Genomic DNA, 25527 nt, shown 5'->3' with positions numbered 1-25527 from the left:
GGAATACAGAAACCGTCATGCCCGTGGAAGATATAACCCTAGAACCCGTTTAACATATAGGACCACCGAAATGTAGGACCCGCGGAACATATACTTCAAACCAGTACAGGTATAATTCGCAGGGTGGTTCCTCGAAAGAAAAAAACTGATCCGCTCTTCAGGCGACCAGCGCTGAAGATGACTCTGACCAGAAATAACTTGAGCCACGCAGGTGTGCAAATGAAGCAGTTGTTATTTTTCGTGTGGACGGGGGAGGGGGGGGGGTGGATTCGTGATAGGCTGCATCGCCTTCCGACTTCAAACTTCAAAATGATAGAAACCATTGAGGCGAGTGAGTATTTGTGTGGAACGGCATAACTACAAGATGAAAAAAAAAATTGGAAAAATCCTCGTTGTCATATATCCACATGCCTTGTTATATGTTTTGTGTTTATTTGTTATTTGCTGGAGGTCAAACTTTGAGCCGCCTACCACCTGTATCGGCTCAATCCTTTTTTTGCAACTGAACATGCAGATCACTCCCACAAACGTGCTAAACTTTTACCAATTACATGTACAGTTTTATCTGATGCACGTTTTATTCTGGCTTCTAAATCCTATAACCTTTGGAACGCAAATATTGACCATTTCATGGCAAAATGGCACCAACGTCCTTCCCGGGGGCGCAGCGCTCTTTACAGGCTTTGTTTTTGATCTGGACGCGGCTGCGCGGAGGAAGAGGTTGAACATGGCCCTGGGATGTTCGGTCATCTCACAAAAACCCAGCACGGCACAGGCAGTTGAACAAAGTGTCTCCTTTCATGTGAAAATGACGTCTGAAATACCCGAAAATACGCAATTTGCCAATACAGTGGAACCCCGGTAACAGGACCACTCATGGGACCGAGGTTGAATGGTCACGTTACAGGGGTGGTCGTGTTAGTGAAGTTGAAAATCCGGGGACAAAATGCATGATTAGGTTTTTCGCCAAAATTGTTGAACTTATTCATAAGTTCAAAATTCTGAACAATTTTCAAAGCCAAAATTTGTTGGGGGCTGGTGATGTTTCTTCATTTTGAGCAGAAAAAAACAAATGAAAAAAATATTGGCTTTGAAATTTTTCAGAATTTGGAACTTTGTCCCCGGAATTTCCACTTCACTAACGCGACCACTCCGGTAACGCGACCATTCAACCTCGGTCCCATGAGTGGTCGTATTACTGAGGTTCCACTGTATTAAAGTAAGTGCTATCAGGTGGAAGTTTGTCGTAAAATAGTTTCTTTGACTATTGGTCGACATTTTCTCTATCAAAAACCATATTTTGTTGATGGATAGGAGCAAAAAAGATACATCCCTAACCTCAGCCAGTAGGAGTTTGGGATGACTGCATGGACTGAATATGTGGGCGGGTTCCTCCCCAATGGCATAACAGACTTATCTATTTACTTAATAGCTTTTTAGCGTTATCTATACTTGTCTTACTTGATAGCGTATGATCTAATAGAATGTCCGATGTTTTTCACATACGGCTTCGGTGGGGGATGAAAAGAAAAGGTCACTTTGCTCTTATGATATCGAGACGCCTGATGATATGAAGGCTTGACCATAAGTTTTAAATTTTGGAACGAAAATGCTCCAAAAAATATTGTTTTCGCTGAAATCTCTGCAGGTAAAGGTGATTCTTTCTGTAAAATTTCAGACATGTAAGAGAGTTTAGTTTCACAGCGTTTTTGCACAGATTACCTCACATTCTGCGAAATAAACCCCATTCCATGTTTCTTGTCTTGAGTATTCGTTGCCCACACAGGGTCAATGTTTCCTACCTTGGGACGAGATTGTCATTCATGTCCTTCTCAACTGATGACGATCGATACGAGAGATTTCATTCAAGAAAATTCACTGCGAGATACCAGTCGGCTATCAGGTGCCACATCGCGAGGACTGACTGAGAAGTTAAACTAACTCTTTATTGTCCCAACAAATAACTGATTATGACTTGATTGATAGAGAGATAATTTCAGAAGCGGTAGGACCCTAGTTTGATAGGGAATTCGAAACTTCGTTTCATTTGTTATTCAGGAAGTTACGAATGTAAGCTTTTGATGAACGATTTTGAGATTGATAGTAGATACCTATAAGGTTCTCTACTAAACGGAGTATGACTTGAAAATGGGATTAGTGGATGTCTTCTCGCTTCATTTAGTCGAGATAATCAGGTTGGTATCAATTCAATTTTATCATTTCTACAATACTGCCTTTCTATCGAATGTCCGCTCCTTCAAGTGTTCGAGACGGTGACTCTCTCTGATAGCGTAGTTTCCTTCCAGTTTAAAAATTTAAGTTGGGGTTTGTTGTCTGATACCAACAACGGTAGAGCTATAGGGCAGAGGCATCCTCCGACTTCACACTGATACCTGACGGGCTGAAACCTTTCAGTAGAACTCAGATGAGCTGCTTAATCAGCGCTACAACATGAGCATTTCCGACCGGTACCCATTTGACATGGATGGAGTATCAAAGCCAGAGGCATGTTGGGCAGAGAGACCTGCCTCGTTGCTAAACTACAGAGAGTACAAAGTGTTCCTTTGATATGCGATAATCGTGTAGAATATCAGTAAGCTGTTCGCTATCACAAAAATGGCTCGATCCGATTCATGGTGTCACCACTCAACACCTGAAAGATATGACCTCTCAAACGGGGGAAACTAACAAAAAAGTTCCGATCTGTCGTTCAGTGTTCCCAGGCGAAACACTCAGGGGGACGGGCACACTCAAAACCGTTACACCGACAGGCTTGAAAGGGGTATGAAAACTTTGACTGTGAAGGCATCTTAAAGCCGGTATTAGGGTGCAGTATCCCTCGGGGACGCTGGTTGCAATTCATTTCCCTTGACTGCAACACCCGGTTACGTTATTGTCAAGAGTCGTGCTTGAGGTTTTTTTTCTTGAGAGGCAGCTCTGTTGCCTCACTCGAGTATAAAATCTTGCTAGCTTGGTGCGGGGATGGTGAATCCTCGATAAAGCCTGATTGAGTTGGACTCCTTTGGATTTGTTTTCTTGTCCAAAGGTGTCTACAAGTAGATACATGTATTTGGATATACAGTATCAAAGAAGAACCAGACACATGATGTGCGCTGTCGATCAGAAAACGCCTACGGTTATCCGAATCCGTCTTCTACATAGCGATCAGGGTTGTCCTCCTTCAACGACTTACGTCCAACTGCCAAGTTGACCCTTTAAAGGACCGACTGAGATAGAAGGACATTATTACCAAGCTGTCAACTAATGAGTGAACTTGGGAGCAGTTTGGAGGCGTGAAGACTTGAGTGCACTTGGAAGCACTGAGGGAGGCGCGCATCCGGGCTTCTTGTTAACCAAAGCCATGTTTCGGGCGTTATCAGTAGGTTTGGATCGTTTCTTGCCGTTCCGGGAACTCTTCATTACATATGCTTTAAGGGACGTGACTATTTGGCAAGCCCGGCTTACCAAACAGCGACTTTTTTTGGCCCTGAGTGGAGGGCCATTGCTGTTCAGCAAACGGCTTTCCAAACAGGGCAAAAAATTATGCCTGTTCGGCGGGCGGCTTGCCAAATATACCCGGCCTATCTTTAAATCCTTTCTAAAAGGTCAATGATGAGGACGGCATTGACTGACTGCTTAGAAAGGATTTCGCGGTGGGCGTATTTACAATGTACACACACATTTTTAGTGTAGCTGTGCCGAGGGCTGTGCCGGTAAAAATGTATATAAGACATAAGTTATTCAACTCGTCTCTCTGCAACGAAAGTTTTTAACATTTATGAACCACACGACTGTAATAGTTTGTTGTTTGGCACTAAAGCATGCCCCTAGAGGTTTTCCAGGAACATCGGAACTTCTAAACCAATCAAGGGTTGATTTTGGTGGTCCTGAGGCCGAGTTCGTCTTGAACCCGAGGATAGAGTACGTAGGAGTGTTGCGTGGGATAATGTAATGTCTAAAATGCTACAAACCAACACGATGGTCCTTGTTTAAATAATATTATTACGAAACTGTACCTGGTATAGGTCAATGAACTAAAACATGACACAAGAGTTGGGCAATATGACTAACGTCATATTTATCTTGTCACGTGCTCTCATTTATTGTCACGTGGGGTTTCACGAGCTCCTCAGTTGCCGACCCCGAGCCCGCACCGCGAAATAGATAAAAAATGACGTCACGGAAGGTGAACCCCGTATACGCCAAAGCCCAGAAAGCGCTTTCAAGATTCTCATGACCACATTTTTAGTCAAATCGGAAGTCTTCATTCTTGTCAGTGCATGGGGAGAGTTGGTAAAATGCATCATATTAATCTATCTTTTCGTAACCTTTTTTCTTTCCAGGCACTGTTGTATACTGGTTTGGATGGTGCAAGTGCTGTCACTAAATGTCGGTGAGGCAAAGCGGAGTAGGTGTAGAAACGTCATGCAAACTAAGAGAGACAAGAAGGATCTCATAATCATGGACAAGGTTGACGAGGTAGATCTCATGGATAACATTATATCTGCGGCAGGTCAGCTTCCAGGAATACAAATGCGCAAAACCGACTTGAAGCCGGGCGATACGCCTCAGAAACGAGACGGCGATACGTCACTTCCTTGGACATGTGTGAGCTCCCCCTTTTGGCGTGATCTAGGTTCCGGTGTTTACCCGCGTTACATCCGGGACGTAAGCTGCAATCAAACAAGGTGCTTTCATTCTCGGTTTCGCTGCAATGGCGAAAAGGTGGCGTATGCGGTTCTAAGGAAACTAAAACGTGGCTGTGACGTTCCCGCGTCTTCCTCAGTCTTGCCGTCTTCTTTGAGGAATAAATGGTACATAGACTACGAGATGGTGACCATGTGGTGTTCTTGTGGGCGATAGGCGAAGAGAGAAGATGATATTCTGCTAACAGGAACACTCGCACATTTCCTGCCGTCAAACAGGCGACCTCCGCAGATTTCATTTACTTTTGGCTTGGCCAATGAAAACCTTTGACCAAGTTCTCCGATTCTCTTTACCTCATGCTTCGGCTTGACATTTGTTTTGATTCGCAGGACATAATCCCCCCACCGGTCAAAGATCCATGAAATTAGAGTAGGCCTACATGTATATGTAAAGCAATCGAAATATTGTGATCTGCTTTTGTTCTGTGATTGTGGTCGAACCAATTGCAGGGGTTATTTCGTGAGAATAGAGATTGAAATATAATTGACTACTACGTAGCCTTCTCCATGTCTGGTGCGAATATACTACATGTATAAGGTCGACACGGCCAAAATGTCAGTGAAAAGCATTGAACTTGTCTGACCTAATGCATCTTCCATAAGCATTGTTAGTGCGGTCCTTGCTCATTTTTTGAAGTGAAAAGATCACACCTGTCCGCTTTCTTGTGCTGGCAACCTAAATTACTATACTCAATCGTCTCACGAGATCGTTGGTCAAAATGGGGAGATCGATCGTTGAAGAAGGAATCGCGTACGCTGATTGGTCGAGAGGAAATGAACTGAGAATGGCTGACACGACCAATCTGCTCATTCGGTCTTAACGTCTAGTGAATAGATTTGTTACCGAACTCATTGCATTGAATTTTGCAGGGGATATTCATTTCGTAGGCGTGATAATTGTTTGTAACATGATCAAGCCACATAATAGACTTTCATTTTTGGGGAGAGGTAGAAACCTCAGTTCATGAGATACATTATACCTCTCAGTGTGCTATTTCATCCGTCCTAAAATAATATTTATGCTCAAGTTGAAATTCATGAATAGTTTGTCGTAGCTATAAAATTGTGTTTCAGCTCACATTTCCACTAGGGAACTTTCTTGCTGTAGTCGTTGCCGCGGGAAAACTACACTCGGCCCCAGGGGCGAGATATAGATCTTACCTGCTAGCGAGGTTGGTGGAAAGTGGACGCAGCATCGGCGATCGCCGCGGGAAACGTCCTAGTGGAATGTGATTAGGGCCTTAGAAATAACCATTCTCCCATTACCTTGCTTGACCAATGTGAATCGATTATTGTGGATTCTTCTTCATATTCACTGTGGTGAGCAATTTCAATGTCAGGATAATTTATTTTTTTAGCGTTGTCTCCCTGGTTTAATAACTTACAAGTACATACATGAAAAAGTACACAGCTGATCCGGGCTGGAATGAGGTAAGCTCATTCGCGGTATACCTACTTATCGACATTCCTCATTTCAAGACCGGGGTATGTTGTATGCTATACATTAGAACTGGAATATAACCAACTTCAGTGAGGATCTATTGTTTATATCAAATAATAAATTATGTACCAACATAGTATATCTCAGTCAATAAAGTTTTGTTACCTTTATCATTTTGGCTCCGAGACTGGAGACTAGTGCACAGTGTTTATCAATTCAAAATAAGCATAGAATTTAGAGGCGGGGGCCTAGAATCTTGTTCGCCCAATTCCATTCAGTTCTCAGTACCCCAGCCTAGTCCAGACCATTACATTCACACTAGCAGCCTCCGATTCTAAGCGACTGCCGATAGCACTGATATGCAACGTCTTGTTCGGCAAGTCTTCAAAAAACTAATCGTCGATAAAATTCTGTCACATACTTCGTACTTCATATTTCGTAGGTCTTGGTATGGTAAGGCTTACGAAACCTGCCACAGTACTCACCTGCAAGCCCCAACACAAAAAGTGCCACACAAAGACAGTAGTCGTTGTTTTCCTGTACACGACCCCAAACTGAAATGTGGTTTGAACAAAGGTTGCTTGAAATCGTGAGGATTTGAATCGCTCTGCTATCAACACATCAATGTTGAGCGACTGCATTAAAATTCCGCTGGGGTCTTATTGGTAAGCACCATTTTCAAGCCGGCGAAACTCCGAGACCTATTCGAGGCAGAATTGAACATTTCCTGTCGCTAAATGGAGGCTTGAAGCCTAGAATACTGATTAGGTGATACGAGTTGATGATTACTATAGTTCATCATGCTGAAGAGGCGACAAAGACGATTCACCTTTGAGACGTTTGAATCAAATCTTGATCCGAAATTTTATTCAGACGTCTGTTGAGTCAGAAGAAAATATCGGATCAGAGTTCCTTGCCCAAACGAGGTCCCCGCTCTCGGCCCACCCGGCCTTGACTCCCTATAGTGTATAACGTAATGTCGACAGATTAAAACACTCTAATTTATTTCTCATGGACCTTACAATCATGCAAATTCATATTTAAGGCAACCACGCATGCTCCATAATCAGGATAAGTTCAGCATTGGACCTACGCATGATCAAGAAAACGGCCAACACAGTAGATACACTCGTCGTAAACTCGCCTGCACTGGTCTTGGCAGGGCGTATTTACGCACTTCTCCTCGCATTCCCGATTACAACCCTCCCCTCTCCCTCTGCAATTACTTAAACACTCCCCGTGGCACGCATCGCGGCAGTCGCTCTTGCAGAATTCCAGTTTCGTCTGGCATTGTTGCGCTGTTTTTCTGATGGCGTTTCCGTCGCAGCCGAAACTGTCCACAGACACTGCGGCCAGAACGAGGAGCAGGAAGAAGGCACAATATATTTTCATCTGGAAAGATACAAGTGTTTTTAAGACTTCATACATGTACTTTGTATTCTATAATCTAAAAATATTGTGTAGCAATCTTGAAGCTGTCAAGTAAACCAGCGAACGTGAGGACTCGAGGACAAGCACCAAAGAGAAACTCTGCTGAAATAGCGTAATTATAACCCCGTCTCAACCCACACACTTGTTCTCAACTTCACCAAGTTTATGGAGAAGAAGTTTGATATGAGATCCCTCTGATAGCGTCCCTTTCATATCTTTGATGCTGCAATACCTTTACTGGTCAGCAGACGCGAAGCTTGGAGATGAAAACAGAGAACAAGCTGAAATAGCCAAGATAGGTATTTCATGATCGTCCCTCGCCTACGCTTCTCAAATTTATAAGTTTTGGCATCCGCGCCTTTGGGCCTTTCACTCCAAACGACCACTTGCTTGCGGGCGGGGGGACGAGCAGTATTGTATTGAGTAGAAGACTGAATAGGGGATGAAGATGTGCCCACTCATAAAGCCTCGGGCCGAGTTGCTCAACAGACGTCAGTTGTAACGTAACTTAAAAGTTCTGACGCCTCCATTGTATGAAATCTACTGAGGGAGGTACAGCCGTTATAGATGAGTAACTGGGCCCCGACCTTACCGAAATACAAAGACCCTACCACCTAGATTACCTACACTAAGACCCGCGATCACTTCCCCTTCTGACCATATATGTTTCTTACCTTGAGGGTCAAACTGGCGGTGGAGTGGATGGAGGACAAATCGAAATATCTGGTTCGGATGGAATCCTCAGCGCTTATCAAGACTTCTCAGATTCGCCAGCTTTTGTCTCCCATGACAAGTGGCAGTTAACCCAGGTCATAGTGCATAATACTCATTAGTTGTTTATCAAGAATGCTTCAAGTGTGGCGAATTTCTGGTGCACTTGCTTGGTTTCCATAGCGGTCATCACCAATCGCACAGACGTTGAGTGGGTTGATTCGGCGGGCCGTCCATGATAAAGTACATGACGTCCGTTCATGCTTCGGGGCGGAAGGTTGTACTTTGAGGTACGGCGACCTACCTGACCTGTCCGGTTCCGCCACTCTCGGTCACTCATTCAACTACACTTGTACTCTACTACCATTTATCATCATTATCAGCAAAAGTCGCCATTTCACATTTGTGATTTTGTCAAACATCCACTCTGAAGAAGTAAGTAATGATACAAAATAAGCACAATTTAACAGTGATTAAAGAGTGCAAGTGAACTCTGATACGACATACATCACATGTATCAACATCAACTGATATTGGCAATCATGATTTGTTAATCGTTCACTAGTATCAGCAGAGCATCATCACATCTCCGATCTAAGTGCCCCTCAGAAAGTATAAGATAATTCTTTTTAATTATGAAAATGGCCTACTTTATACTACGTGTAAGCATGATACAACTGACACAATCTAAAGATAATCATAACAATGAACATCATATTGAAAGTGGTCTCAACCGGGCATCACGGTTGTGACTTTGTCCTCACTAGACCAATACATGTATTTGGCATTTATGGAAAGGTCTATCTGCGCACTTCAGCAATGACTTGTCGTCAGGTGTCAAAAGTAGAAGTTATATCTAACTCGCACTGCAGAGACGGCCAGGTTGTGCATGTCTTCATTAGCATAGTGAGAGCTCAGACCAAGGGACCTGGTCAAAAAGGCAACTCAGTCTTCCATGTATACCAACCTTTGTTCTTTGGTCGTCAGTGACGTCATCGTGTTTACAGAATTGAGCGAAAACGGAGGCCAAAAGACATGTCCTCAGTTCATCCTCTGTCATATTACATTAGGTTGTGACCTAAATCCCAGGGACATATCATCCTCTGTGATATCAGGTTGTGACCTACGACCACAAACATTCTCTTTGTGGTGCTCTGTCCAATCAGGTTGTGACCTTTTTCCATCGACATGTCCTTCACAATGCGACCGTGCCTCCTCGACATTCAGATTGGCATTCGGTCTCTGTTTGGGAAACCCATTTCGCAGAGGGTAGTTAACTGACCATCAAGTTGTGACGGTTCCCAAACTCCAGATTTGAAGGTCGTCCTCATGCGATCCCTGAAGACAGATTACTCGTCTCTCCTCTTTCTTAAAGACTGCATGAACCGCAGCAGACAGAAGACGACCTTATGATCAGATCTGTCTATGGGAACCGGGTCACAACGACATCATTCTGAACTGGCTTCAAGGAAAATGATTACAAAGCAATAGATTAAAAAGAGTATCTTTTATTAACTGACACAGGAAGCAACAACATGATGAACTATTGGAGTAGGACATGTTTTGCTAGCGATTAGATTCTGCCTTTGATGATGATGACAGCTGGCAGTTTCTTGTACGACCCTTTCATTCCAAACATACTGAGAGAGCACAACCGACAGTATACACTCCTCATGTCTTGATTAAAATGCTGGCGCTTTAGGTTTGACGACCTTAGGAATATCTGTGTACTCGAGATAAGTCTCTAACATGAAGATGGTGTCAATCAGTTGGATTTCACTCTGCTCCAGTCTGTAAAGAGAAGATATCGTATTCTGAACATGGTTTAAATACCAGCCTACCTCAGCTCAACTAACCCTTTGCTCAAAGTGTCTCCTTAAGTCAACTTTATTTACAATACATGTATTAGCATTTGGAATTAATGCGACTGATACTGCCAACACTGATTGGGCAACTGGGTCTTGGAAACGGTCCATTTTCATGTTTTGGGTCACATCACACGTCACACAACCAGTACTTAATTATCTGACAATAAAGATGGCAAACAAATCCAGTAATCACCCTTAACTATCAACTTACTGACGAGTCATATGTTTGACTTTTTGTAATTGTGACTTCTCAGCAGGTGTTATCATTTCCTCGATTTCTTCCCTCTGGGCAGGATCTGCACCACTTTGTTCAAGCGTCGCTGCTATGGCTTCAACCCTTTGATGTTTATCCAGCAGACGTCTGCAACACAAGAAAATATCAGTAATTTGTTATTGTTGGGATACCGTAACTAGATTAATAATGATCTGCATTTTCCCAGACCCATTTAGTCTGTCTGGGACATGACGTCTATCTGCCCCTGCTGGCTTAGGCCGAGCCTCCACTGAGGCTCTTTCCAGAGTTTCATCGGAGTCCTATGATACCACATGTATGATAGTTACAGTAGTTTGAAGTAGAAAAGACCTTAGTAAGTGAAAAGCACTACATATAAAAAACTACCATTAAGGACTGGCAGGCGTACTTACTTATGTTCATTGGTTTCATGCTGTCTTCTGACCATTAGATTGTAGACTGTCTGAAAAATAAATGTCAACCATGATGTCAACCATGATGACATGCTGTATGATAGGCTCTGAACTATACTGTTGATAGATGGGGAATTGAGAGTCAGGTCAGGTCATAACCTCCACTGGAGGTCATATCAGACTATAAACCTCAGCTTTAACCCTGTGGTGTTTGATGTACAAGAGACAGAGTACTGAACATTTGGAATGAATCAGAATGGACATACCTTGGCCCCTACCTACAGAAAACTCTGTGCTGCCATCTCAGAGCTATAAATAAAACTAACCACTGAGTGATTGAAATCGGCCTCAAACTAGAGCACAAATGCCCCTTACTGGCCGTGTCTCAGTCTGTGCCAGAACGAACATGAATGAAACACTCCCAAATTGCTGCCCAACTCATACATGTATAAACTGGAATTCCACAACAGGACGCTTCCTCATCACAGGTTCAGCAGACTGAATCTAGCTAACTACGTTCCATCTGCTCAACATGAAATAATGTGGTTTTACCTTGTACGCCATGGCCAGCACCATCCTGACAACAATATTCATGTTTACAGAGAAAAGGTAAAACGTCCTCGAGGGTGCATGATCTGGTGTCCTTGGCACTTCCTGAAAGATACAGCCTGTGACAATAATGAAACCATTACATGTTTCAAATCAAAATAATTTAACCTTTTGTTGCCAACTGCCGTGACTGACACAGCGCATCAGTAAGGATGACAGCATAATCATCTTCCATTGTTTCCTAGTGTATCATGGTGTGGCATGCCCCATTACCTTATCCTTGGATCAACTGGGCCTTTTTGCAGACCACTCAATACCATACTAGTCTCTTCGAAAAAAACTTACCGTAATAGTTACAAATTGCTCTTCAAACATTCGGTACAACAGCTCCTTTGTTTCCTTGGCTGGTATCATTGCAAATTCTTCAATCTGAAGAGGAAGGATATTGTCATCAAGCATTCAAATTGGATGAGTTTTGTCTACCTGAGCAGCATTGAATAGACAAACAAGAACAGCCAGCTTTGTCTTGATTCAAGAGGGCAGTCAACCAGTGAAGAGTATCATACCTGTTTCTGCTCCAGATGTTTCTTCAGGAGTAGAAGCCGGAAGATTCGCAAACATTTTGAGCCAAATCTGCAAGATGATAAACTTCATTTAAGATCATGAAATGTTTTCTGATTGTCACGGTTAGATGAACTTATTGTTGATGAAGAGCGCAAGTGGAGAGCCATAAGCAGTGGATCCAAAATCAGTCAAATACTCATACTTCCATGTAGGTTTACTAGGACTCTTAGGAGAGAGCTGTTGGGATGCAACACTCAGGTAAATTAGATGGCCCAGAACCTAGACTTACCTCGCAAAGCCCGTAATGAGGCAACTTAGATTCAGAGATCGTTCAATTCAGTGCTTATTCTTACCTTTCAAGCACCACAGACTCAATATGTGCTTCACAGAGTTTCGACACAATGCTTTTGATATCTGGTCATTTGAGTCAAGGACTAATACAGCTCTCCCTTATGATCACTGAAGAGAACAGATTGAAAAGAAAAGCATATCTGTGTAATCAAATCTGTTGACTACCATCTGGACCACAGAGTGCTCCTTGAAAGGTGACACATAAATGTCCTACTCAAGGTTTTAGAAAGTTGATATCAGAAAAATACAAGGGTTGTACGATCACCGAGAATTTCTGAAAAGGATACTTATATGGTAAGTTCCTCCACCACTGTCTCCGATCTTTTCAACAAATCTGGTCTGAAATTGAGTAAACAAACATTATCAAACCACTGTGTGGAGAGGTAAGTGACACAGACTGAGACATTGCAGGAGCACAGAAATGCAACTTTCATTTGAAGAATGTGAAACCAGAAAACAATGAAGAGTTTTGACGTTTACGATCGCCTCAAACCATACTAATCTAGTGACAATGTCACTCAGTACTCCTTTGGTCCTTTAATGACTGAAAGTCTGGTAATAATACTACTCAAATCTCTTTTGGTCTTTTAATGAAGAACTCACCGATTCACTCGAAAGCAGTACCAAATACTGTTCCATCATATGTCTTCCAATAATGAATTCTTTTGGAATAGTTTTATACACCTGAAATGAAACTCATGCAATGACTAAAGGACACATCCAACACTTTTTCAGAAACTTTCTCAAATTCTCCATTTACAGTATGAACGTTTCAATTCTTTTATCACCGCATTCTTCCTTTATTGCTTACTTGTCGACTTTTGCAAAACAAATTTAGTAAAATTCTGTCGTTTTCAATATTACCTCATTGGCATCGATTTGGACAGAAATGGCTGCTTTGTTATTAATGCTGTGTAGCTCGTTTATTCTCAAAAAGGTCCGCATTACTTCACCACCTTTCTGAAAGACAAAGATAGAAACATTGCTTTTGGACGATTATTTTCTGGCGATGTAAAAAAGTATCAGCAGGAATTCGTCTGGTGAAATGTTTACAATGAGCCATTCAAAAGAAATGTCGACTTTGAAAGAAGTCTGAAGTGATGAAAAAGATGTTCAGTCTACTATTGAGGGGGAGTCCGTATCCTAGAGTAATTCACTGGGGTAGTTACATGTATATTGCACTTACTTTGTCAATTTTGTTGGAAACTGCAGAGATAATGGCCTGATCTCGTAGGTGCTGGTGAAATCTTGCAAAGTTTAATCTCCAGTAGATTTTTTTATCATCATTAAACTGAAAATATTGAACATAAAAACATCAGACAATGTCAAGACTAAAACACTAAATGAACAGAATGCTAGAGAATTTCACAGGAGATACTCTGGATGTTAGTTAGCTCCTGGGGAGATGTGCCAGATCGGCAAACAATAGAACCAACATTTGGCCCAAGGGTTTGCCTACGTTACCAGAACTATGGAGACAAATAACAGCTTCAAAGAAAAACTGAGTGATATTTACCTCATCGCCCTTGTGCCTCTTGGCAGGGGGTTCTTGACCAGCTTCTTTCAATCCACCAAGTCCTAAAACCAGAAAATTAAAGTGCAAAGACAGAATATACCATGCAGTCTCAAAACACACAAGTTGAACAAAATGTATTTTCAGATGAGACTTCAAAGTCAGAAGTTACTGAAAGCAAAAATGTGACCAAAATCCAACATGGCAACAAAAGGAGGAAGGAATTTATTTCAATCGACTGTCAATTAGTTCTCTGCCTTATTAATTAGGGTTTTACGTATGCAGTACAGACTACAAGCCAGACCATCTCAGTTCAAATGCCATCTTTGACTTACGTGTCGTGTCTATATTAGGTACCACATACATCATCTCCTCATCCAAAGCCATCTCAGGAGCAGGAGTTCCGATTTGAAATAACACCGTTGCTGGACATCGCTGGATGAAGTGCGTCCGAGCCAAAACATAGAATTTCTCCCTGACTGTCGAGGAAGTGACACTTTCACCTGTCACAATGCATAAGAATAAGATAGTTGATTAGGCAAGAGAAGATCTGCATTCCAAGACAAGACAAGAATCACCAGTTACGTCAAAATCTTTGGTCATGTCACTCTCATTTCTAAAGCTTTTCTTCATTGGCCTCAGAAATCTTCTCTTTAACATGAAAGAAATTATAAATAAACTGATACCAACCATTGGTGGAGTCTTTAACTCTTTCTGAGACACGCTCCAAGCAGCTTGACATGGTCACTTGGCCATAGTGTAGCATCTCCTCAACGATGAGCTCCCCAGCATCGCCATACAGAGTCTTGGCAGCATAGACATATTGGGGATAGCAGAGACGATGTAGAACACTCCTATAACTTGCACTGTACTCGACACTGTTGGATTTGGCCTGAACTTCAAACTTAGCAATGTTCTGTTGGATCAGAACCACTAGAGCCCGCTTGACCTGAAAAGAAGAAAGGACTTTTTAGTCTTTCATTTTTATAGGGAGAGCAAATTGACCTGGCAGTATCAAAATGAAGTCAATCTTTCTGTTCGAATCAGTAGCCTACAACCGGTAACCCGGTGTCATTTTAAAGTTAAGGTTTGCAATGGGTGGACAGGAGCTTGTGGTACTTCTCCACTGGCAAAGACAAAGTGCTGTGTCAATCACATCCTGCTCGAAGACCATACTCGGATACTGTCACAGTTACTCACACTGACTGATACACCGTTGTACCAATGAAACTCAAGTCAGAAAAGACAACCTGCCGCGTTGTTGCCGACACATGGGAATGAATTAGAGGTGTCAAAATCTTAACCAATCAATTTTTTAATCACCTGGGTTGGTTTCAGTTTGGTCTCTACAACCAAAACCCTGAAAGGTGTCCAATTTTTTCTGACCAAAAAACTTCCAACTTTTTCCACTACTTCGCCATAAAATTCCTTCAAAATTGCAGAAACAAGTTTCATCAATGGTTCAGTCATGACAACGTTTTATTGCAGAAACATCAAATTATAATGAAAGTATTCGCTGAAAGCATCAGAGGAATAATTTGAGGGAGTTTATCTCCTTTTTTCTTCTATTCTGCTTAGGAAGGCCAATGACATGAAGGAAGATTTCGTGCATTTCCAGGAAACATCAAATTATGTGACAAACAATTTGATTGGTCCTTCTTTCCGTTTCTAAATTTACCAACCAATCCGAGCGCATGTAACATATTTTCAGCCAAATCCAAAATGGTGGCCACCGAAAAAGAGAACATAATTTTTTCAGCATTTTACTGGATTATTTCATTGACAAATTAGGTATTGTAAATATCAGCATATATATTCAATCGAGGTGTAGTGAAGATTATGCAGGACAAAAGTCTCAGTTGTCACGCGGTGCCAATTTTCTTTAATCGAGGCGTTTTGACAAGAGCGCTAGCCACGCTCACGGTCACACATGCACAGGCACAGTGTCCGCTGCATGCAATGCATGGTGTAGCCTAGGCCTATATGCTGCAATGCCAGGCAGTGCAATATCCCACCAAGTGAGAAACATGAGTAGCTTCTGTTGTCTCCCCCTCCTTGGTCGAAGGCCATGGGCAAAATCGTCGATAAAACTAGGTTACCTGCGTCCCATTATGGCAGAAAGAGAAAGAAAGATGATATGAACTTTGAAGATCATGACGCAGCTTGTTAAAATTTCAGGATTGCCGAACATATTCAAAATGAGCAGACAGAGTCAGAAAGATCGAGATGCCCAAGTCGGGCAGAGTAACTTCAAAATGAGGTTAAAAGAAATCAGTGCCCAAGAACGGCTGATTGAGCAAAAGAAACGAGAGATTGAACAAAAGATGATCCAGGACAAGTTGAAGCAGCAAGAGGAAGCAATGAAGAAGATGTCCTCCAAGCAGAAGGAAGCAGAAGCCAGGAAGGTGTTTGATGGGAATAGAATGTAAGTGGGATTGTCAGTGTCAACCATCCCTTTGCAGGAAGAGGTGGACAAAGTTTGTATACTCCGGTCCATCCATGTGTCTCGTGCTGGTTTTTCGGAATTTCCATTGCTGAAAAGGATTGGCCCAATGTACAGTAAGAACTTGTTAAGACTGTTGTGTGAGAAGAGTAAAGAAGACCTCACAATAAATGATCAGTTCCTTTCAAAACTTGAATTCAATATTTCAGGTTTGGTAAGCGGCCAGGCTTCATGGGTGGGAGGCGGGATTTCAAGATGGCAAAAGTAGAACCACCGACCCCGCCTGTTTCCAAACCACTGCCTGGAGCAAATGTTTTCCATAATGATGGGAGTTTCATGGAACAGTTCATGAAGATGCAAGGTGTTAAAAGTAAGTTTGTGTACAATATGCCATATATTTCAAAAACTAAGATATAAGTAGTGTCAAGTATAGATTATATTACTATAGATTTAATGCATACTTGGTGCACACAATCTTGGTCAATTTGGAAACAGGTCCTCAGCTCCAACTAAACATAATGATATACAAACTATGCACAACTTTGAAACTAGGTAGCCTGGTATGTTGCGGTAACCTCAACTTGATGTTAGTTGATACACATTTGATCGATTGTCGTTGGTTGAATTCAAAACGATTATGGAATTTATTTGTTGAACCAGTTGCATTTTGATTTCAGTCAAGAAGAAGCCAGAAGAACAAAAGGCTGCTGAGCAGAAAATGTTACAAGATGCGTTAAAGAAGGCTGAGGAGTTGTCAAAGCTTGCTATGTCAAATGCACCAGCCTCGACGACTGCTGCTGAACCAGTGTCTGTGCCCGCGAGTTCTGGTGATCCTGGGCCTATGAATCAACCACAAACTACAATATCACAAGCTCAGATATTTTCTGTTAGTGTCAGCTCCGTGCATCCAACTGTTGCTGCCCTTGCTTCGAATCCCCAAATCAAGCCTCAATTTGCCCCCGCTGTGAGTCCTCAGATTCTGCCTCAACCACAGCTGCAGCCAACCTTTCAGCAGCAGGGAATTGTTGCTATGCCCAGCCAGCCTCAGCCCATGACACAGCCTGCTGTTCAGAATCCGGTTCAGCTCGTCTCCCATGCATTTACCACTGGAGCTAACACACAAATCACTGTATCTTACGCAGATAATGCACTCAGCACGCATTCACAGATCATTGTGTCACAACCTGGTCCGGTTACTTTCACAACAACCCAGCATATTCCTACTGCAGTTCAGCAACAAACTGTTCATCAAGCACCTGCCCCAATACAGAATCTGCCACCTTGGTTGAGGGACCGACAACAGCCTGCTGTTCCTGCCCCACCACTCCCTAGTGGACCACCTCAGATGAATATCCCAGTGTCCATGCCTCATCCATTGCCACAACCACAACCAGTGCCGCTGTCTATGTCAGAACAAGCACCAACATCACATTACCCTGGACCCCTTGTATCGGAACCAGTCCCATCCTCTCACTATCCTGGTCCCCCAGCACCACCTCCTATTAACTCCCATGTGCCCTATCCTGGGGCACCTCATCCCGGCAATATTCAACAGCAACCGCCCCATCATAACATGAACCAGCCGCCTCCCTTTCCCATGCCTCCGCAAAACATGCCACAGCATCCTGGTCCTCCCCCTCCAAACCTGTCAATGGCAAACCGGCCCCCGCCCCCACCACAGCTACTTAATGCTCCCCCACCAGGCTTCCATCCTCCCCAGGAGAGAGCACCACCACCACCATGGTCACAGCCCCACCCTGGGCATACCATGGCTCCTCCTCACATCAGTCAAGTGGGTGCACCACGGCCACCACCTCCTCCATGTCCTCCTCCACGTCCTCCATCTCCTGGGCACGCACAAGACAGTTATGGAAACTCCCTGGAGGCTGATAGTTATGATCCTATGAATCCAACTGAGGAGGATTCGGGTCATTTTGGTGAATCAGTTGATGATTCAGGTGAATATGGTCCTCCAAGACACGAGTTTGGACCGCCGAGGACTGAGAGTAAAGACTTTAGAAGACATCACGAATTCAGACCAAGTCCAGGACAAGAGAATTTTGGTGCACCGAGATCGTTTAGTCCACAAATAAAGCGTGAACCTCCAGATATGGGTCCTCCAAGACCAGGGTCTGGTGGTTTCCCACAAGGCGAGTTCGGAAGACCTATGAAAAGAGAGCCTAGGGACTTTGGTCATGTTGGTGAGTTCAATCCAAGTCGTCATGATGACGAAAATCGTCGCGGAAATCCTGAACAAGGTCATCCTGGGGAATATGGACCACCCAGGGGTTTTAAGAATGAGGACAATAATTTTGGGCCCCGGGGATTGCAGCCACCAGGTGTGGAGGAACATGATCATGGACTCGCCGATGAGGACTTCCGGTCACAGAGGAGAGATGAACGTCAGTTTGGAGATAACGAGTATGGACCACCCCGTCACATGAGAGGTGGTGAGTTCAGACCTCCAGGGAGGGACGGGGATGACTTCAGATCACAAAGGGACCGAAATAATTTCAGACCGGATCCCCGTGATCGAGATGATTTCAGGCCACCTTTAAGAGACCAGCAGGGCTTTAGGCCCAATGAAGGAGACCGGGAGAGACCTCTTCACCAAGAGGAAAAATTCCGGCCGCCCCAACAAAACAGGGATGATATGCGACCACCAATGGGGCAGGATGAGTTTAGGAATAGGAGAAATTCTGACGAGTTTCAGCCTCCTCATAGTCGACCGCCTATGAGAGACAATGATTTTGATAGAAGAGGTCCACGGAGAGAGGAGGGCCCTCCTAAGGATGAAGAGTTGAGGTCTGTTCGTCGTGCTGAACAATTCATGGAAAAGTTTGGAGTAAGGCCACCAGCACCTTCATTTATGCATAGACGGCCTGATGAAGATTACCACCGTGGGCCAGGTGATCGAGGGTTTGGTCAGCCACCACCACCCCCACCTCCACCACCAGAGGAGGGCCATTATGATCCGACAGAGCCGACAGATACTCCGCCTAAACAAGGTAGGTTTGAGTTGTTGACTTCTTAAAGTGAGACTCCTGTAGTTGATGGACTATTCTAATGGCGAAAAACACAAGTTATCCCTCCTGTAAAGAACTTGTTCACCAACTCCTTTTGGTTTATCAAGGGCAACTTGGGCGAAAAATCTGGAGGCATTGAGCAGTGTTATTAAAATATATCAATGTAGTGATTGAGGTTTTCTTAGTGTTTTGTGTATTTTGCTACAGTAAGTTGCAGGCAAATGAAGGCTGTCGTATCCAATGAAATCTTTCTCTTCCAGAGCCACCGTTTCCTATGAACCGGGGCCAAAGACCTCCTGCACCTGAGTTCTCATTCGGCAAAAAGGGAATTCCTCCCCCAGCGCCACCCAGGATGCCAAACATGTTTGAAGGCTCAAGACCAGGACGAGGTGAGACCATGTGTTTGCTTGATGGTACATGTAACTCCAGTAAGAATATTAGCCAATGCCAGATGCAAAAATTTGTGAACAGTGTACCATGAATCATGCCAGAAAATTCGTTTTCAGTATAGTCGTGTTGTGTGCCACACTGGAGAGGCAAACATCTTGTGTCTTCAATGTTTTGTTTTGGTTACAAGGCGATTGCTTTCTCACCGTAGAACTTGGTGAAGTTGGGACAGATGGTTTAATTTTCTCATGAGGTTGCAAAATATCTGATTAGAACTTGTTCCAAAAAAGATGGACAAGTTTTGTCATTCTAAGTATGTAAGCTAGGTAATTTAGCGTTTTAATATGGTACTTTTGAGCTTTTTACCTGTATGAGGTTAAGCGAGACCCTTACTGAAGATAAAATATGCTATTGAAATTTGAAAGATTGCAAGAATGTTTAAATTAAATCGAAACTGGCTTTGTTTGTGATGGAGTCCTTTGTGCAACCCATCTGCAGATATCTGGCAATATTTAACTAGGTTAAATGATGTGCTCTGCCGAGAGGAATAATGCAATACTGATCGAGTGGTTCTAGTCTCTTCACCAGCGGACAATGAATTGAAAGGTGTGATCGACCGCCTGGCAAGCTGCGTGGCATGTGGTGGCCCAGAGATGGAGATGATTACCATGGAAAATAACAGATCCAATTCCAAATTTTGGTGAGTAGGTGATTTCCCTTTAGACATGTACTTTGTGCTAAGGCAACTTGCTCTTCAATACAGCCCCAGCAAAAGAGTGGGATTGAGGGGGGGGGCATGCTGTCAGTGGGGGAAGGGATCATGAGCATATATTTCTAAAGCTTCACTCTCGTATTCATGATGAAGTCTACTGGTGAAAACTTGACATCTAGAGTTGGATCAAATACTGAAATATACGACGTGAATTTTGATCTTGCTTCAGGAATCCAAAATATTTGGCAAGTTTGCCCGACACACTAATAGTCAGAGTTGTGGCTATGTTGTAAAAAGGAGGTACAAAAGTTTTGTATTGCCTGTGATCGAATATCATTGTAATTGTATCATGATTATTCTCGTTCCAGGTTCTTGTATGATGAAGATAGTGATGCCAATAAGTATTACAAACAGAAGTTAAACGATGTCCGACAAGGAGGCCCTCCTGATCGAGGTGAAGAGGGCGACACTGAAGACTCGCGTGGGGGTCCTGACGAGAGGAGGCGCAAGAAGAAACGTAGTCGTTGGGGGCCTCAAGATGACAAGGAGGAAGGCACGCCTGGAGTAGTCAATATACCTGCTCTAGGCAAGTTGTATTCATTATCCTTGGCCTCAAGTAGGGCATGGTTCCTCATTGGCAAGACCATGCTGGCGTTAATGGCATTCAGTATTAACGTGAAGTGATTCATTTTTAGACAGTTTACCTTTAGAAAAGCTCCCATTGTTCATATCTAGTGATTTGTCTGAGTGTCTACAAGCAGGAAAACAGTTGCCACATTCATTGGAAAGAAAATTCTAAAGTAAAAAACATTAAATAACTGCATTTGCTCATGAACTGCATGGCATTGGCATTCATGGATTGGCCTTTCAATGAAACGAAATATTGTTTGATCCACTTTTCCCTGCAGTGCCTGGACCACCACCTGTGCCACCCCCAATGGACATGTCCACCTTCGCCAGGCAAATGACGGGAGGCGACACGCTAAGTGATGAACAAATAAAGCAGCTCCAGCAACAGAAAGAGGTAAATCGTAGTTTTGCTTCCAGCTGAACGTTGCCAATGGCTTTAGGAGGGATATTCTCTTATGTCTTGTATAAAAATGGGCCACAGTACTTATTTACCTAAATCAGGGGGAGAATCTTGTTTCAGTGAGAAGAAAAAGCTCTAATTACTATAATTATGTAACTTGATAATAAAGAAACATGCTGGTGGGAAAGTGAAAATTTGAATTATTTATTATAATGTATGAGAAGGTATTATAATCAGCAAAAAAATTATTTCAAAGAGCCAAGTATTGAACACAGTTGTCTTTTCACCATGAACTCTATTCCAGTTGCAACAAATGCACGCAATGATCATGCAGAAGAAACAGCGAATGGAAGCGCAGGCACGAGCTCTGGAAGCAGGACTGCAGATCAAGCCCAAGTATGAATACGACTCGGATGAAGAAACCGAGGGGGGCACATGGGAACATAAGCTTCGGATGAATGAAATGGAGGCCACGAGAGGTACGAGTTCAAAGATTGACAATCACTGTTTTATTCTAGAGGCCTTTTGTGTTCATGTTCAACTGAGAAAAGTTGGTGAATGTTGTCGAATTTGCTATGTAAATCCTACATGTCACAGCAGTATCTCCACCATTGATTGCCAGTCACATTTCAGCAGTAAACAGTGGTTAACTTACTGTGCAGAATGTATGTACATGTATGCCGTATCAACTGGAAATGTGTGCTGTTTTCTTGTGAAATGGAGAGTTGGAATGCCCTGAGACTGGTACACTAACGGCTACACCAGACTCTGTAATGAGAAGACACAAGATACATGATTCGTTTAATCTTTCAGATTACGCTCAATGGCTGACTGAGATGAATCAGGGGAAACATCATATAGGAGATTTCATGCCACCCGACGAGTTGGAAAGATTCATGGAGACATACACTGTAAGTGACGTTGAGGATTATGGTTTGAGGGCTCAGGAATTCTAAAGGCTCTGCCACAGCTTCAAAATAAAGAGTATTCAAATCCTATACATGTAGATACATGTATGTATACTTGATTGGGAATGTCCTTTGCGAGAAAGCAACCACATCACTGCTGGAAAAATTCGTTTTGGGAAGGTTTTTGAGATTATTGTTTTGATCATTTTGAAGAATACATTCAGTATTTTCCACTCGTATGTTTGGTCCTGTTCAGGGACCAGACGCAGCATATAATTTTTCATTTAGCATGATTTTGTGCTTATTTCCAGGCCCTTAAGGAAGGTCGTCAGCCAGACATGTCGGACTACAAGGACTTCAAGATCACGTGTGATAACATAGGTTTCCAAATGTTGGCAAAGATGGGATGGAAAGAGGGAGAAGGCCTGGGAAATGAGGCACAAGGAATCACCACCCCTGTCAACAAGTAAGTCAAGATTTATAGCCCTATATATGTGTGTCCTTCGATCCTATGACAATCAATTTGAGTTCTGGACCCTATTTTTACCCATGATCGAAAAAAATTACATATGAACCACCACAATTCAAACAATCTCACACCAAGCACGAGTCAGATGTTTACACGTGGGGTTAGTAATTTGTGACCAGCTAGTGGTTTTTCGATAATATTTGAATGTTTGATTTATTTTCCTTAAGGGGGAACGTGTCAGTTGAAGGCCGAGGTCTTGGTGTGGACCGGCCTGCAGCTCCTGAAGTAGACGATGACGAGTTTGATGCCTATAGGAAAAGAATGATGCTAGCTTACAGATTCAGACCAAATCCATTGGTAAGTTATTCTAATAGCCATTAGTTATAAGGACTACATGTGTATGACATGAATCTCGTTGGAGGCATTGAGAGAACTTTTTCACAATCAAAGACAACAATCTCACTGAAAATCTCCTCATGGCCAACCACCTCTTCGTGCCGATCCAGCCTCTGGGGCACCTCTATAGGATTGCTAATCAAGTTCTATTACCTGCTTCCTCGGTGTGGCCAGGCAATGCCAGGACACACAAGGGGCTGTGTACAGGTTCTCAAACTGGTGTTGCATTTGAAACAAGCCTGAACACCACTCCTTGCATGTCCTGCAAGCATGCATGTAGCCTTACCACAATAAGGAAGCTGTAATTGGATGTAAAATTTGTTGTGATTGCTATTATTCAAATAGTTATGCATCAGTCATCAACTTGATTGTCATTTCAGAACAACCCTCGGCGTCCGTATTACTGAAGACAGGAGATCAAGTCAATGCTTGTACAAGGTGTAAATTCTTTCGTATGATGACACTCTGTGCTAACTTATTCTACTTAAACATGTTTTATGGCCATGCTGACAAGGAACATTTCATGTTCTGACAAGGAAAATTTCATGTTCTGACAAGGAAAATTTCATGTTCTGACAAGGAAAATTTCATGTTCTGACAAGGAAAATTTCATGTTCTGACAAGGAAAATTTCATGTTCTGACAAGGAAAATTTCATGTTCTGACAAGGAAAATTTCATGTTCTGACAAGGAAAATTTCATGTTCTGACAAGGAAAATTTCATGTTCAGACCTCAGTGATCGGGATACTTCCCAATTAATAGACAGCGCATGTCAGTCTAGAGATTGTCCTTAACAGAAAGGTTCTGTGATACAGTACAATGGTATTAATCCTATCTCAAGTCAAAATGTACTAGCATCAGTTATTCCAGTTCAGCTGTAGAAGATAGGCATGTTTTTCCCATGGTAAAAAAGTCCATTGGGTTGCAACATGTTCAGATGATGTGATGTAAAAATTGATTGTCATTCAAACTTTTAGTTGGTGTGGAATTCTAGTTTTTATCTGTACATGCTCGAGTAATTTTATTGTCGTCTAAGAGTTTTAAAACCTTTGAAATATTCAGTCCGAATCACCGTCATCTGTTGTGGTTCCAGTACCCTTACCCACCCAGGTTGCTGGGCCCACAAAGAGGAAAATGCCTTGGGAGCAGTTCCAAAGAAAGATTTTTGTTTTGATTAATATTGGTTTCAGCATTATTTTGAACTGCGTCAAGGTTCCATATGTTCGAAGTCAAATTGAGATTTTGCCTTCTCTCATTATTTCACAAACCAATGGTTTCCGTCTTTATCTCTGTAAATATGTAAAATATTTAACTGAGTATTGTATCAGATGGAGCATCCTCAGTGTTGTCAGGAAAGCCTAATGTGTGATGTCACCAGGAGGAGTTGTTATGGCTGGGCAGCATCATGTTATGGTGTTCATCAGGCCGACTCTCACAGGACCTAGCTGTACTGTGAAGTCACTTTGTAAACAAGCAGATGTACATGTACTGTCCTAATTGTGTTGTAATTTTATTACATTTTGGTTAATGAATTAGTCTGAACAACATCTGAGGTACATGTAGATACAAATAAATGTGATGGAATGAGTAGATATTTGGTTTTCTCTTTTTCATGTATATCATACTGTTCTAAAGGCCATGGTTGTCTGATGGTCTATTCCATTCTCTCATCTTATGATGAGACAGTCACATCCAGACTGAAACAGACCTGACCATGCTGACTGCTTGACCGACTTGCAAACACCGCGGAAAAGATGAGACTGTGACAACCAGACCTAGCCCTGGCTCCTCAGCCAACCAAGTGAAAGAGTTGAGACAGTCACATCAAGTCTGAATTGAACCTGGATGCTTGACTCTCTTGCCAATAGTGGATGAGATGAGACAGTCGGAACCAGACTGGCTGTTCTGGCAGCACCGAGACAGTCACAACCAGACTGAATCAGTCTTGGCTGCACCACTGCCTTCCAAACAACCTTGTGGAAGAGAGGAGCAGTGTGACAACCAGACAGAATAGACCTGGCTGCTCTTGCAACACAGTGGACAACATGAGACAGTAACAACCAGACAGAATAGGACCTGGCTGCTCTTGCAACACAGTGGACAACATGAGACAGTAACAACCAGACAGAATAGACCTGGCTGCTCTTGCAACACAGTGGACAACATGAGACAGTAACAACCAGGCAGAATAGGACCTGGCTGCTCTTGCAACACAGTGGACAATATGAAACAACCAGACAGAATAGGACCTGGCTGCTCTTGCAACACAGTGGACAATATGAAACAACCAGACAGAATAGGACCTGGCTGCTCTTGCAACACAGTGGACAATATGAGACAGTAACAACCAGACAGAATAGGACCTGGCTGCTCTTGC

General features: G+C 42.8%; 2 protein-coding genes and 1 long non-coding RNA gene across 3 annotated transcripts; 1 reads left to right on the top strand and 2 right to left on the bottom strand.

Moving 5' to 3' along the window:
- Positions 1–7134: 7134 nt before the first annotated feature.
- On the bottom strand, positions 7135–8324 carry LOC135483556 (uncharacterized). Its single transcript, XR_010446340.1, has 2 exons — positions 8253–8324; positions 7135–7539 (listed from the first exon to the last, which is right to left on the bottom strand). It is a non-coding gene; the product is annotated as an uncharacterized LOC135483556 (long non-coding RNA).
- Positions 8325–9800: 1476 nt separating this feature from the next.
- Positions 9801–15381, bottom strand: LOC135483473 (DNA-directed RNA polymerase III subunit RPC3-like). Its single transcript, XM_064764428.1, has 15 exons — positions 15103–15381; positions 14470–14728; positions 14115–14282; positions 13783–13844; positions 13453–13557; positions 13131–13226; positions 12870–12950; positions 12554–12605; positions 12269–12329; positions 11918–11984; positions 11697–11780; positions 11355–11456; positions 10803–10852; positions 10369–10518; positions 9801–10080 (listed from the first exon to the last, which is right to left on the bottom strand). The coding sequence occupies exons 1-15, from the start codon at positions 15247–15249 to the stop codon at positions 9972–9974; spliced, it is 1593 nt and encodes a 530-aa protein (XP_064620498.1). The 5' UTR covers positions 15250–15381; the 3' UTR covers positions 9801–9971.
- A 118-nt stretch (positions 15382–15499) lies between these two features.
- LOC135500512 (pre-mRNA 3' end processing protein WDR33-like) lies at positions 15500–24742 on the top strand. The gene is made up of 13 exons (XM_064792034.1): positions 15500–15570; positions 15958–16204; positions 16432–16592; positions 16900–19230; positions 19509–19637; positions 20212–20335; positions 20716–20933; positions 21256–21371; positions 21682–21856; positions 22191–22288; positions 22597–22751; positions 22982–23111; positions 23531–24742. The coding sequence occupies exons 2-13, from the start codon at positions 15978–15980 to the stop codon at positions 23555–23557; spliced, it is 3891 nt and encodes a 1296-aa protein (XP_064648104.1). The 5' UTR covers positions 15500–15570; positions 15958–15977; the 3' UTR covers positions 23558–24742.
- The last annotated feature ends 785 nt before the right edge of the window (positions 24743–25527 follow it).

The sequence above is a fragment of the Lineus longissimus genome, chromosome 2, assembly GCF_910592395.1.
Source record: "Lineus longissimus chromosome 2, tnLinLong1.2, whole genome shotgun sequence".
Lineage (NCBI taxonomy): Eukaryota > Metazoa > Nemertea > Pilidiophora > Heteronemertea > Lineidae > Lineus > Lineus longissimus.
Note: the sequence above shows the minus strand (reverse complement) of the source record. Positions and strands in the feature narration are given on the sequence as shown.

Bases quoted from the DNA above. Each gene is read 5' to 3' on its own strand.
- LOC135500512 (XM_064792034.1), top strand. From the start codon at position 15,978: ATGAGCAGACAGAGTCAGAAAGATCGAGATGCCCAAGTCGGGCAGAGT. The intron at 16,205-16,431 runs GTAAGTGGGATT...TCAATATTTCAG, and splicing joins GTGTTTGATGGGAATAGAAT to GTTTGGTAAGCGGCCAGGCT. The intron at 20,336-20,715 runs GTGAGTAGGTGA...TTCTCGTTCCAG, and splicing joins AGATCCAATTCCAAATTTTG to GTTCTTGTATGATGAAGATA.
- LOC135483473 (XM_064764428.1), bottom strand. From the start codon at position 15,249: ATGACTGAACCATTGATGAAACTTGTTTCTGCAATTTTGAAGGAATTT. The intron at 12,606-12,869 runs GTGAGTTCTTCA...ACTCAATTTCAG, and splicing joins TACTGCTTTCGAGTGAATCG to ACCAGATTTGTTGAAAAGAT. The intron at 10,853-11,354 runs GTAAAACCACAT...TTTATTTTTCAG, and splicing joins TGCTGGCCATGGCGTACAAG to ACAGTCTACAATCTAATGGT.